The sequence below is a fragment of the Xyrauchen texanus genome, chromosome 36 (genome assembly GCF_025860055.1).
Source record: "Xyrauchen texanus isolate HMW12.3.18 chromosome 36, RBS_HiC_50CHRs, whole genome shotgun sequence".
Taxonomy (NCBI): Eukaryota; Metazoa; Chordata; class Actinopteri; order Cypriniformes; family Catostomidae; genus Xyrauchen; species Xyrauchen texanus.
In genome coordinates this window covers 7758409-7772607 of record NC_068311.1, presented here as the reverse complement: position 1 = coordinate 7772607, position 14199 = coordinate 7758409, and the positions used below count along the sequence as shown (strand labels likewise).

General features: G+C 38.0%; 1 protein-coding gene across 1 annotated transcript; it reads left to right on the top strand.

Moving 5' to 3' along the window:
• Positions 1–11398: 11398 nt before the first annotated feature.
• On the top strand, positions 11399–13448 carry gmnc (geminin coiled-coil domain containing). Its single transcript, XM_052107039.1, has 4 exons — positions 11399–11567; positions 11898–11983; positions 12377–12493; positions 12604–13448. The coding sequence occupies exons 1-4, from the start codon at positions 11399–11401 to the stop codon at positions 13420–13422; spliced, it is 1191 nt and encodes a 396-aa protein (XP_051962999.1). The 3' UTR covers positions 13423–13448.
• Positions 13449–14199: the final 751 nt, after the last annotated feature.

The following is a 14199-nucleotide window of genomic DNA, read 5'->3' as shown; positions in this document are numbered from 1 at the left end:
GTTGATAATTTTAGGAATATTTCAATACAAATTCAGCTCAATTGACAGCTTTTATGGCATAATGTTGTGTACCACAAAAACAATTCTACATGTCCCTCCTTTTTTTAACTAAATTAAATCTGGGTTCAATTGAGGCACTTACAATGGAAGTTAATGGGGCCAATCTGTAAACATTAACAGACTATTTTAAAATTATAGCCACAAGATGTAAACAATATGCGTGTTAACATGATTTTAGTGTGGAAAAAAAATCACTTACTAGCCTTTCTGTGTAAAATGATATCCAATGTTACAACTTCATTGCCATGGCGATGAAACGCCAAAAAAACTTTAATTCCGCAAAAACACTACCGTACATTTTATAAGAAAAATGTATACTGCTTTTATAAGTGCTTTTATAAAATTCTAAGCTTCACATTTCTGCCTTTAAAACCTCCAAAAATTTACCCCATTCACTTACATTGTAAGTGCCTCACTGTAACCTTGATTTTTTCTTTTTTACTTTTAGAAAAGGAAACACTTTTTTTTTTTTTTTTTTTGTGGAAATGCCACAAATGCTGTCAATTGAGCTAAACGTCTATTGAACCCGAAATATTCCTTTAATTCAATTGTAACTCCATTAAGTCTCATAGTTATGAAAGAGTAACAACTGATCAATAAACTTCTTCTCTGGGATGATACTTTCATATTAACCACTAAATTACCATATTCATAAAACTTAGTGTTTATACTGTACATGGCCAAAACCACAGTAATACCATGTTTTTTTATTGTGTTTGAGGATTTTTATGAAATAATATATATGGTTATATTCTCTTGGATATTTTAATTAATTTAATGGACTTTATTTTTGTATCTTGTCAAATTGCAAGACCCAAGTCTTGGCCCCAACACACACTGATACACATACATAAACATTCAACCTTAACTAATTTAGCAACCACTTAACATATCTAACAGGTTGCAAGCCCCTATGAGTCCAGTTTGTTGGCCAACAAATCCTGAGCAGCAGTGGCTGGCTAATAGAGACCTCAGCAGGGAGCTGCAGAGGAGAAAAGGTCTGGACACAGAGACAGCTGGGTTGGGGGCAGAGGGGTTAGACGCCCAGGTATCTCCACCTGTACCATCATCAACGACCCTGAGAGAAGGCAATTAATCCTCCAACTGCTGCAAGAGGGAGGGAGGGGAGAGGGGTGTGTCCTGAGGTGGGGGGTAGGATTCAGATGGAAATTGTGTGTGTGTGAAAAGGGTTGAATTATTGGAAAAATTGTGTGTTTGTGTGTGTGTGTGTGTGTGTGTGTATGTGTGAGCGTGTATTTATCACTTTGTGGGGACCAAATGTCCCCATAAGGATAGTAAAACCCGAAATGTTTGACCTTGCGGGGACATTTTGTCGGTCCCCATGAGGAAAACAGCTTATAAATCATATTAAATTATGTTTATTGAAAATGTAAAAATGCAGAATGTTTTCTGTGAGGGTTAGGTTTAGGGGTAGGGTTAGGTTTAGGGATAGAATATAAAGTTTGTACAGTATAAAACCATTATGTCTATGGAAAGTCCCCATAAAACATGGAAACACAACAAGTGTGTGTGTGTGTGTGTGTGTGTGTGTGTGTGTGTGTGTGTGTGTGTGTGTGTGTGTGTGTGTGTGTGTGTGTGTGTGTGTGTGTTTGGCAAGAAGACTTTACAAACAATCCAGTTCAGTGTTTCAAAGAGGATAATGGGATAGTAAAATGAAAATTTCTGTCATCATTACCCTCATGTCATTCGAAACCCATCTGTTTTTCTTATGCAGAACATAGAAGATGTTTTAATGAATATACCGGTCCATTGTTTCAATACAGTGGCAGATTATAGCTACTAACTTTAAACCTTAAAGGAAGAGTTGGAATATGACAAACGAGTTGTATGGATTACTTTTATGATACTTGGGTCCCAGCTTTGGTCTTGAAATTTGGCCATGTGGTACCACAAGTATTGTTTGCTCCTACACTCACTGAGCTTTTTATTAGCAATACTATGATCCTAATAAAAGGGTCTTCTGCTGTTGTAGACCATCCGCCTCAAGGTTTGATATGTTGCTCATTCTGAGTGGTTACCTGAGTTACCATAGCTTTTCTGTCAGTTCGAGCCTGTCTGGCTATTCTCCGTAGTCCTCTCTTATCAACAAGGCTTTTCTGTCTGCAGAATTGCCGCTCACTTGAAGTTTTTTGTTTTTGGCACCATTCTGAATAAACTCTAGAGACTGTTGTGTGAAAATTCCAGGAGATCAGCAGTTATAGAAATACTCAAACCAGCCCGCCTGGCACCAACAATCATGCCACGGTCGAAATCACTGAGATCACATTTTTCCCCATTCTGATGGTTGATGTTTACATTAATTGAAGCTCCTGACCCATATCTGTATGATATAATACATTACACTGCTGCCACATGATTGGCTATTTAGATAATTGCATGAATATGTATGCAAGTGTTCAGTTGGTGTACAGGTGTAAGTGCTCAGTGAGTCTATATGCTACATTTCTTTTGATGTTCCTTGTTTGTAAGTCACATTAGATCAAATTATCTGCAAAATGATTAAATGAAAATTGTCTGTGTGTGAGGCCGAAGTCTTTTTATCCTTGAAGCCCTCTCCCCCTCCTCTATATTCCCACTGTCTGACTCCATGTCAGCAGGGGTCATAAACACCCACATACCCATGTTTACTTAGTGATCTAAATGAGGACTCAACATAGACCTCAGATGTTTGTCTGTATATAAAGCTAATTATAATTACTTTAGACAATCCCAAACCCTAACCTTACGCCTACAAGACTTTATACTTTATATATATTTACTTTTATTAATTTAGCACACTTATTCAAAACAACTTACAAATGAAAAAAATACATATTTAAACGTTAAGAGTTCATCATTTTAATACAAAGGCAGCAGGTAGCAACTTTTATGTTAAAAAAGGACCAAAACGTGTCATAAAGGTAGTCCAGGCGACTTGTGCATTATATTCCCAGTCTTCTGAAGGCATACAATAATTTTTCATAGAAAAATTATAGATCTTTAAAGTTTCTTAGTGACACTGAATGCTTTACATGTAGGCAATTTATACCAGTGGGGATTTCTTTAAGACTGCAAGGGAAGCTCATGTCAAAAAAATAATGGTCAAATATGTACTATTGTGTAAACAATTTATTGACTAAAAATGCGTTAGAACACGTTCATCTCGAAGACGAGTTCGTTCAGAATCAGCTACATTACATATAGCAGGTCGGCTGACTCGATTTACTTCTCATACATTCCCGTAGCGTCAGTGCATTTCCCTGTTGAAGCCGAGTGTCCATTGACTTCAATGTGGCTGCTCTGAACAGTTTTTTCAGTGCTCCGAAAATAGACGGTCATTGGATAAATGCTGCGATTATGTCCCGCCCACCGACGCTCAGCGTCTCTGGGGGTGAATGAGGAGTGGGCTGGCCCGGACTCTGGGCTTCCGCGTGATGATTGGAGGATCTGTCGAAAGACTGCATCTCCTTTTGATTGACAGCGAATCTGTACTATAAGAAGTCACTGAAGCTATTTCAGCTCAGTCCCATCGCGGATTTCTCAAGTGTAGTCGAAAGACAAACTGCTGCAACCTATTTCTTTATATTTGTTTGGCGAAATTGCTAGTCAATTTGCATAATACATTTCACACAATTATACACCACATTCCTTGTTTCAGTTTTACCAAGTTTAATATATTTTGTTTTAGAGCGTTCGCTCGTTCGTTCGTTCATTCATTCATTCATACAGTAGGCTAGGCTAGCGTCGTGACGGGTGAAACTGCGCACGATAGCAGACGGTGCTAATATTGTCGACCTGATTTTGGCGAAGCCATTTGAAAGTCTTCCTTACGAGGAAAAAATTAGAATTAAACAGCAGGGCAGATCAACACCTAAGACTGATTTAGTGCAAAAAATAGGGTAAATAAGTTTATAATGTAGGCCGAAAATGAGCTTCCCCTCTTTGAAAGACCAGCAGCCGCCACTGATTTATACATGCATTTAATTTTCACATACAGTATGTAGTCACAGACATAAGTGTTTTTATTGATTCAAAGTTGCATCCAAACATAGGTTCGGCTTCGCTGTTAGCTAATACATACAGCTGAGGTTTCATTCAAATATATTACCAAAGAAGTCCTGTCATCAGGCAAAGATGTAGGGTACAGAATCAGAGTTCATGTAATCACTTTGTGTGTTTACACAACAATACACTGGTATACTCGTTCTAAAAATCTGAATATGTAAGTAAACTGTTTATATTATTTATCAATTTGTGACGTCACAATGTAAACAGACGTGCACAAGACAGGTGCTAATTGAACAAGCACCGGAATGCTGGTGAAAAGTGTTTACATGCAGAGTAATATTGGGGTAATGGGTAAGAATCTTTGTGATGATAGTTATTTTGCTTAAACAGTTTATTACCTTTACACATTATCAGTTATTAAACATAATCGGTACATGTAAAGGCACTAACTGAACAAACTTTAACAAAAGTTTCCAGATTTTGGCAAGCAATATAAGGAAGAAACCAACAGCAATAGAAGCTAGAAATTCAGACCTGTCAAAAAACTGAATGTCAGACAGATAAAAAAAAAAAATCTGCCGACAGACAGATTGATAAACAGTCAGAGCAACTGAAAGCAAGGACAGAGGCTGTTTAATAGAGGTAGGAGGAGAGCGACAAACTGCCATTCATGTCATAATGAGGCACCAGACAACAGTTCTGCTCTTAATTACCCAAGCTGCCACCTCTGAGTTTAGTTAGCACATAGAGGGGTGAATGAACACACACACACACACAGACACAAACACACCTTTCATGAAGAAACTACCACACACACTTAAACTAAAGGTGCTTTGATGTATTTTTTTTTTTATAATTGTATCTATTATACATCACACACATTGATTATACTGTGTCCTCAGTTCTGGATTGTCATCCCTACGTTCCATCATACTTTGTTTCGTTAACTTCACAGATGTTCTATAGCAACATTGACATCAAAGATGATCAAAATAATCACCTGTAATGTAATGTAATTGGTCATCTGAACACTCTTTGCCTTAGTGATCTGAACACTATTTGCATTGGGGTTCTGTACACTCTTTTCCTTAGTGATCTAAACACTCTTTGCATTGTTGATCTGAAAACACTGCATTGGTGATCTGAACACTCCTTGCCTTAGTGATCTGTACACTCTACATCCGTGACATGAACACTCTTTTCGTTAGCGATCTGAACACTCTTTGCCTTAGTGATCTGAACACTTTGCATTAGTATTCTGAAATCTCTTTGCATTCTTTTTCTGAACACCCTTTGTATTAGTCATCTGAATAAACTTTGCATAAGTGATCTGAACACTTTTTGCATTGGTGTTCTGAACACTCTGGGCCTTAGTGATCTGAACACTCTTTGCATTGTTGATCTGAACACTATATGCTTTAGTGTTCTGTACACTCCTTGCATTAGTTTTCTGTCCTCTCTTTGCATTAGTTTAGTGTACTGTCTTTGCATTATTCATCTGAACACTCCTGGCACTAGTAATCTTAACACTCTTTGCCTTAGTGATCTGAACACTCTGCATAAGTGATCTTATCACTCTTTAGCTTGGTGATCTGAACAAACTGCATAAGTGATCTGAACACTCTTTGCATTAGTGATCTGAACACTCTTTGTGCTTGTGATCTGAACACTCTTTTCATTAGTGATCTGAACACTCTTTTCATTAGTGATCTGAACACTCTTTGTGCTTGTGATCTGAACACTCTTTACATTAGTGATCTGAACAAACTGCATAAGTGATCTGAACACTCTTTGCATTAGTGATCTGAACACTCTTTGTGCTTGTGATCTGAACACTCTTTTCATTAGTGATCTGAACAAACTGCATAAGTGATCTGAACACTCTTTGCATTAGTGATCTGAACACTCTTTGTGCTTGTGATCTGAACACTCTTTACATTAGTGATCTGAACAAACTGCATAAGTGATCTGAACACTCTTTGCATTAGTGATCTGAACACTCTTTGTGCTTGTGATCTGAACACTCTTTTCATTAGTGATCTGAACACTCTTTGTGCTTGTGATCTGAACACTCTTTACATTAGTGATCTGAACAAACTGCATAAGTGATCTGAACACTCTTTGCATTAGTGATCTGAACACTCTTTGTGCTTGTGATCTGAACACTCTTTACATTAGTGATCTGAACAAACTGCATAAGTGATCTGAACACTCTTTGCATTAGTGATCTGAACACTCTTTGTGCTTGTGATCTGAACACTCTTTGTGCTTGTGATCTGAACACTCTTTGTGCTTGTGATCTGAACACTCTTTACATTAGTGATCTGAACACTCTTTGCATTAGTGATCTGAACACTCTTTGCATTAGTGATCTGAACACTCTTTGTGCTTGTGATCTGAACACTCTTTACATTAGTGATCTGAACAAACTGCATAAGTGATCTGAACACTCTTTGCATTAGTGATCTGAACACTCTTTGTGCTTGTGATCTGAACACTCTTTACATTAGTGATCTGAACAAACTGCATAAGTGATCTGAACACTCTTTGCATTAGTGATCTGAACACTCTTTGTGCTTGTGATCTGAACACTCTTTACATTAATGATCTGAACAAACTGCATAAGTGATCTGAACACTCTTTGCATTAGTGATCTGAACACTCTTTGTGCTTGTGATCTGAACACTCTTTTCATTAGTGATCTGAACACTCTTTGTGCTTGTGATCTGAACACTCTTTACATTAGTGATCCGAACACACTTTGCACTTGTGATCTGAATGCTCTGTGCATTAGTGATCTTAACACTCTTCATCAGTGATCTGATGCGTTTGCATGATCAGTGAAAGGCGTGACTCTGAGTTTGCATTTTCCCCTCTAACATTACATTTTTACTCCATTGTTGATTAGGTCTAGGGTTTGGATTGAGGGGTTTAGTATATAAAATATGCATTTCTCTTCACTGTATTACAGCATGTACAGCTCAAAACAACTTGCTTCACAACTCGCTTTTGGCACACCTCTCTAGACATTACTCCAGGAAAATGTGTGATCTGAACACTCTTTGCATTAGTGATCTGAACACACTTTGCACTTGTGATCTGAAGGCTGTGTGCATTAGTGATCTTAACACTCTACATCAGTGATCAGAACACTCTTTGGATTTATGGTCTGAACCCTCTGGGCCTTAGTGATCTGAGCACTCTTTGCAGTAGTGATCTAAACACTTCATCAGGGATCTGAGCACTCTTTGCAGTAGTGATCTAAACACTTCATCAGTGATCTGAGCACTCTTTGCAGTAGTGATCTAAACACTTCATCAGTGATCTGAGCACTCTTTGCAGTAGTGATCTGAACACTGCATCTTTCAAGGAGTGATCTGGACATTACGTTATTGATTTAAACACTGCATGAATACAGCACTATTTACTATAATGATATCAGGACTTTCATTTGTGATCTGAACATTCTTTGTATGTATTAATTAATCACTCTTAACATTAATGATCTAGCAAATTTGTTTAAGAACCATTTTTACACAAGTTTTTTTTATTATTATTATATTAAATGTTGTCTCTGCCACAGACACATTGTTACATTGTATAAATGTTCACTCTGATGATAAAGTTTGTGTTTTGAGCACACATTACTCTTTACATCAACTTTCCATCCCTCACAATCACACATTCCCTCCTTTGCTCACATGTACAGAATGGTGTAGAGTACTGAATTGATTGCAGTTTCCCCTTTACTTTATTTGAGTGAACCTAAACAGTTATTTGGTATCCGTATATCTGGTATCAGGTGAGAGAAGAAAAGGGGAGAAAGACGTGGTTTCAGATTGAATGACAGAGATCTCTTAACCCTTTTAATTGGCAGTTATAGTGTACTGTATTAAACAATAACACCGTATCCCTCCTCAACTTACCTCCTCCTCTTTTCTCCTTTCTACAAGCTGGCTGCACCCGGAACCCTGGACAAAGTCACAGTTAAAACCCCGCAATTACAGCCTACAGTCCTCCACACAGGCCTCCACACACGCACGCACGCACACACACACGCTGCCCTCTCTGCCTGCATATGAGTTAAATTTAGGTTTCTAAAAAATAACAGTATATTATTTTATTTTTATTATTATTTCAAGGACACCTGATTATAAAGATCAAATAAAAATAATAAATACAAATCAGAGGCATAATCACTGTGAGTTTTATAATCAATTTGTCTTTTTCAATGGACAAATCTTAAAACACTGACATTTTGCACACCTTAAACTTAAAACTTTTAACTTCCTTGATATGTATAATTTAGTTATATTAATTTGATTAAATTTGCACTCCACTCCAAGTTGAAAATTCCATTATCCTTAACATAAGAAGGCTTGATATACTCTCTATTGCATTCATTACATAATGACCCAGCACAAAGTGTTTAATGAACCATTTCAGAGATACGTAACTAGTGCAAAACATGTGTGATCACACAGGAAGATGGCATGTTGTTTTTGAGAGTTCTGGTAGCCGACATGTTTACCTTCCCCTGTGGTGCAACCAGAAGTGTGTTGCGTCAGCAGCATGGGAGACCTAGGTTCAGATTCTGTGTTGAAACAAGGAAGCAATTGCGTTTGCATGATCAGTGAAAGGCGTGACTCTGAGTTTGCATTTTCCCCTCTAACATTACATATTTACCCCATTGTTGATTAGGTCTAGGGTTTGGATTGAGGGGTTTAGTTTATAAAATATGCATTTCTCTTCACTGTATTACAGCCTGTACAGCTCAAAACAATTTGCTTCACAACTCGCTTTTGGCACACCTCTCTAGACATAACTCCAGGAAAATGGAGCTCACACATGCCCATACACACATAAACACTTATAACTTTGGGCACTGGGGGCAGCATGTTGCATTCTGGTAAGCACAGATCGATTTTAGCTAAAGAAAAGTCAACCTACTCTTTCCGGTTGAATGTGAGATGAGTCTGGCAAAACGAATATTGGCAGTACAAAACAAGCAGGTAAACTACTTGTAGATCAGAATTTGCAATATATGTTTCCTGTATATATATTCTCCCAGACTGCAAATTAAGCTAATTTGAGATATTTGACAGAATGAAATCAGATAGCAGAAAATAAAAACAAATTTGACATTTACACATGGGATCAAGAGTGGCAATGTTGTTAGTGGAAATGAGGTACAATTATTTAATTCAATTTGTCAGTGTTTTGTCAGTTTAAGTGTGTAATACTCATGTCTGTTATACCAGATTCTATGCACTCACACAAAACTGTCCCATATCCACCTGTCACCCCTACACCACCCTCCATGTTGTAAAAAACCTTATCACTCAAGTTAATCTTACATGGGTGCGGACAGTGTGAATCACAATTACCCCAATAATCACTGCATTTAAAGACACATTTTGCAACCATTACACTGAAGTACATAACTGAAATGAAGACCTCAGGTTTTAAAGCACACTGTTTCCGGTCAAAAGGAAAGAGGGGGGTCATTGATTTTGGCCGATGACCTGACAGTGTGTATTTTGTAAGTTTAGTGGGTCTATATGTTGTTTTCATTTCCAGAATCCAAAATGTCTCTACCATACAGCCCTGCAAAGACAAAATGCAGAAACGTCATACTTTGGATCGATAGATAGATAGATAGATAGATAGATAGATAGATAGATAGATAGATAGATAGATAGATAGATAGATAGATAGATAGATAGATAGATCTCTATCTATCTATCTATCTATCTATCTATCTATCTATCTATCTATCTATCTATCTATCTATCTATCACACTTTTTTATCTATCTATCTATCTATCTATCTATCTATCTATCTATCTATCTATCACTCTTTTTTATCTATCTATCTATCTATCTATCTATCTATCTATCTATCTATCTATCTATCTATCTATCTATCTATCTATCTATCTATCACACTTTTTTATCTATCTATCTATCTATCTATCTATCTATCTATCTATCTATCTATCTATCTATCTATCTATCTATCTATCTATCTATCTATCTATCTATCTATCTATCTATCTATCTATCTATAAATTCTCCACTTTCGGGACTTTTAAAAAAGCGCGGACCGTCAAAAGTGCACAGGAGTATGTTAATGTGTCACCTGGTGGTATGCATGTTTCATTTAACTACATGAGGGGGTCATGAACATGTCTTCCTTTAGCTCGTTAGGTTAAATTAATGAATCATACTTCTAAACTATCAGTTGAGCAATTATACATTAACTCATTGGACAGAGCTCAGCACCCAGATGCGCAGAGGAGCCCTTTACCTCCAAACGCAGTAAAACGTTTTGCAACATAACCTTGTGCGCTTTCTTCCTCTTTGCATCAAAAAGAAAAGCATTTGTGAAAACACAAACCCGCCTATTAAGGTGAACAAATCACACTCTTTGCACTCCGAGCGCCCACCCCGTCGTTGCGCATCTGCGATCCAACGGAAAGTGTCACGCCACGAATTTGACAGCTTCACACCAAATCAGGTTGCTGCTACGCTCTAGAAAGCCAATTTGGATGAAGTTCAGCGCTCCCCTGTGCGCTCGCAAGCATTTCTCTAAGCCAGAGGTCTTTGGAGAGCTCGCACCCCGTCACGACAACACCCGTGCCATCCTGCCCTAAGAAATGGTGAGTGCTTTAGAAACAATTCTGACCACTAGAAATGTTTTATATATATGTAATATTTTGTTATTTTCTGCAGTAAAACATTTCTTCACTTTAAAATCCTGCAGACTGCTGCGCTTTTACGCGCACCTGTGGGCTGATGTTGTATTTGGGTCTGAATGGATGGGTTCAGTTAGTGATATGTCTTTATGTTTATATATTTTTATACAATGGCAGTTAATTTCTATGCACAATTAACACATAAAGATCATGACATGTCATTAAACAGACAAGAGGTTGGTTTAGTCAGTGCAACAAGTGTTTATAAGTAGCGTGTATTATTAATTTTATGTAATTATTAAACTGAGAATATAATCACTTTTCATTATAACAACTCGCTCGTGTTTAAAGTTGCCTTATAAATAGGCTCCCTATAAAACCCTAAATAAATAAAGTACACCCGTCCTGTAATTGTTGTTTGATGCTTTGCAATAATTATAGCGATTTTATTAATTACTAATTTACTAGAATGAAATCATATTTCAGTGTTACAACATATCTGCTCTAGCTGTGTTTAAAAACTGCAGACAGCAACATTTGATCATACACGTGGTCTTGACAAACTATTACATTGTTTTGTTGTTGAAAATACAATGAAAGATTTCAATAATCACTTTTTTGCACAGAGCACCATGCTGTCCTGCCAAAATCTGAGTTTTGCAGGAGGGCAGCGCTACGACTGCACGTACTCAGCCTCGACGTCAGCTGATGGTGTTGACGTTTCCACGGCAACACTCGTCTCCCTCTGGGACGCCGGTCCCCTGGACAACGCTGCCTGCCAGCACGAGCCGCCGCGGCGGGGTAAGTGCTACAATATGCCGGGATCAGCGGCGCGAGAGCCTTCCCGGCTTTGCCGCGCCTTGACAAACTGGAATTTTTCCATCTGGGATTTTTTTCTTTTTCTTTTTTTTTTCTTAATGTTTTGTTTGAGTATGTGGGCTGTGGAGTATTTGGCCACATCCAAAGTGTTAGCTCTTTTTTTGGACTAAGTCTTTTGTTTTTAAAGTAGCTTATTTGTTTAAATTATAGTTTAATAGGTTTTCTTTCTTTCTTTCTTTCTTTCTTTCTTTCTTTCTTTCTTTCTTTTTGCTTTGACTATTACTAATCAGAATAATTTCCTATTTATTTTAGATTCACTGCCTGTACCTAAGCCTGGGCTGGGATGTCACCCCACCTGGTCTGACCAACTATCACCTGAGCTTCAACGAAACAAACAGGTATTTTAACAGATTATTATATTCTAATAACTCAATATAAGTTGGTGACATATTGTGAAAGGTTAAAAAATTGTTCACCAATCACTTATAAATTACTCACACTCATGCCTCAAATTCGTATGACTTTCATCTGCAGAATGCAAACAAAGATTTATTTTAATGATTTTTTCAGGTTTTAGTCCATACAATGTCACTGAGCATTTTTTCAGGAAGTCCTGTACACCTACTTATTCATACGCTTATCCAATCGTGTGGCAGCATTAAAATGCATAAAATCATGCAGAAACGGCTCAGGACTTAGTTGTGCTTTCATGTTCAGGATCAGAGGATGTAGTTTTACTTCAAAAAATTACACAGTGACTTTAACAAATCGATAATATTGTTCCCAAAAAGCTTCAAGACACCTTAATGCAGAGAGAGGAAGAGCTGGCCAGACTACAAGAAGAGAACAACAAACTCAAGGAATTTCTGAACTCATCATATGTGAAGTCTTTGGAAGAAAAAACTAAGGTAGGAAATCTCAGAAGTTTCATACATCTTCAAACAGCAAAACATTTACTGATCCGATATCTCAGCAAATTATTTTAAAATAACCTTTCTGTCCCCCTCTTCAATCATAGAAACTTCTTCCTAAATGTAAGGTTCCAGATGGGTCAAGACACAGAAAGAGGACAAATGGTGATTTCCGAAACCTGAGCCAGATGCTTCACAGCGGCGAGGGAAAGCGGACCTGCCGCAATGTCTCTTTAGAGTTCTGCTCTGCAGAAGAACTTGCGGCCACCCCACCTCTGGACTCTTGGATACTGGAGACTCTTGGTCTACGAGACGAGAACACTGTGGATCCAGAGCGTAGCTTCACAAGCCCTATTACCGACCACAATGTCTCCTTCAACTGTCCACCACCTAAAGAGGACCATTACAGTACTGGAATCGTAAGCAATTCAGTCAATTTCAGCCCCAATGCTGAAACCCAGTTTGAATACAGTAGCATCATAGACTCATCAAACAACTGCAGTATGGACACCTCTAGTGGCTACAACACCTCTCAGAGCTTGGATTCAGAGTATACAACCCTAGACCACTCAGGTTTGTACATAATCCATTCAACAGGGTCATTGGTTAGTCCTCCACTGGTGATGACCACTGCTCAACATTTCACACCACCACGGGCTGCGTCCACTCCTTACCGGCCTCAGGACGTAAGCCCTGGTTCATACTACAACACACCAGGATGTGGGTACTCCAGTCCACCAGGGGGCGATGATCAACTTTTCTCCACACCTCGTGTGTCCCGTAGCAGGACAGATTTGGCATTTAGCATGTCACTAAGTCCACAAAATAGTGTAAAAACACACAGTTTCCCTCAAGGACAAGCGTTCACACGTAGAGACGCACAAGGTGGATGGAACTTTACCTGGCTGCCTAAACAGTGCTCATAATGACATTTTGGAGAATTATAAGAGAAAAATTGCCCACTGCCCATAAATGTCCCATAATTGCATGAAGCAGAACACTTTTTTATTATTATTAATTATTTTTTTTATAAAATGTAGGTGTAAAGAACCATGATTTAATAGCTTTGTGGTATTATTGGTTTAATAATTTATAAACTTGTATATATTATTGTTTTATACATTGTGATTAAAAGACTTTGTCTTTGATGTTAGATACTGGGTCAAAACTGAAATTATTAAAATCAGACTTTATGTATATATATAATGTTTTAAAACATTTCTGCAAACTTGCTTTTCAAATTGAAAAGGTTCACTTGATTTAAGACACAATACTGTCTTTCGTCAGCCTTTGGTGTAACGACTATAAGGCATCTGCATCAAAAACAGTTTGCATATGTCTTTTATTCAAATTAACAGCTGTCCATAAGTGAGAACAATTGTTTCTTTGATTGTGAAAAGATTCATTATGTTAAGTATCAATATTGTGAGGCCCAAATATTCTCCTGCTACAACGATAGCCATGACCTGTCATTCTCATTCCCACACCTGTCCCTCTACCCTTCCCTCCTTCCCCTATTACTTTCCCTCCTTCTGGTTTTCTCTGTTACATTTTCTCCATTCTCCCGCCACTGTGAAACAAAAGAGAGGGCCTGCTGGTCTCGAGGGATCCGCCTCGCAGGTCTGAGATGGGCTGCACCCCCATGGGGGTCTAACAAGGGATACTAACACCCCTCTATCCCTCCCCTCTGCCCAGCCTCTCAC

What these genes read in the sequence shown, in the direction of transcription:
- gmnc (XM_052107039.1), top strand. Translation starts at nt 11,399, where the DNA reads ATGCTGTCCTGCCAAAATCTGAGTTTTGCAGGAGGGCAGCGCTACGAC. An exon ending in GCACGAGCCGCCGCGGCGGG is followed by an intron (nt 11,568 to 11,897) that starts GTAAGTGCTACA and finishes TATTTATTTTAG; the next exon opens with ATTCACTGCCTGTACCTAAG. An exon ending in AGCTTCAACGAAACAAACAG is followed by an intron (nt 11,984 to 12,376) that starts GTATTTTAACAG and finishes GTTCCCAAAAAG; the next exon opens with CTTCAAGACACCTTAATGCA.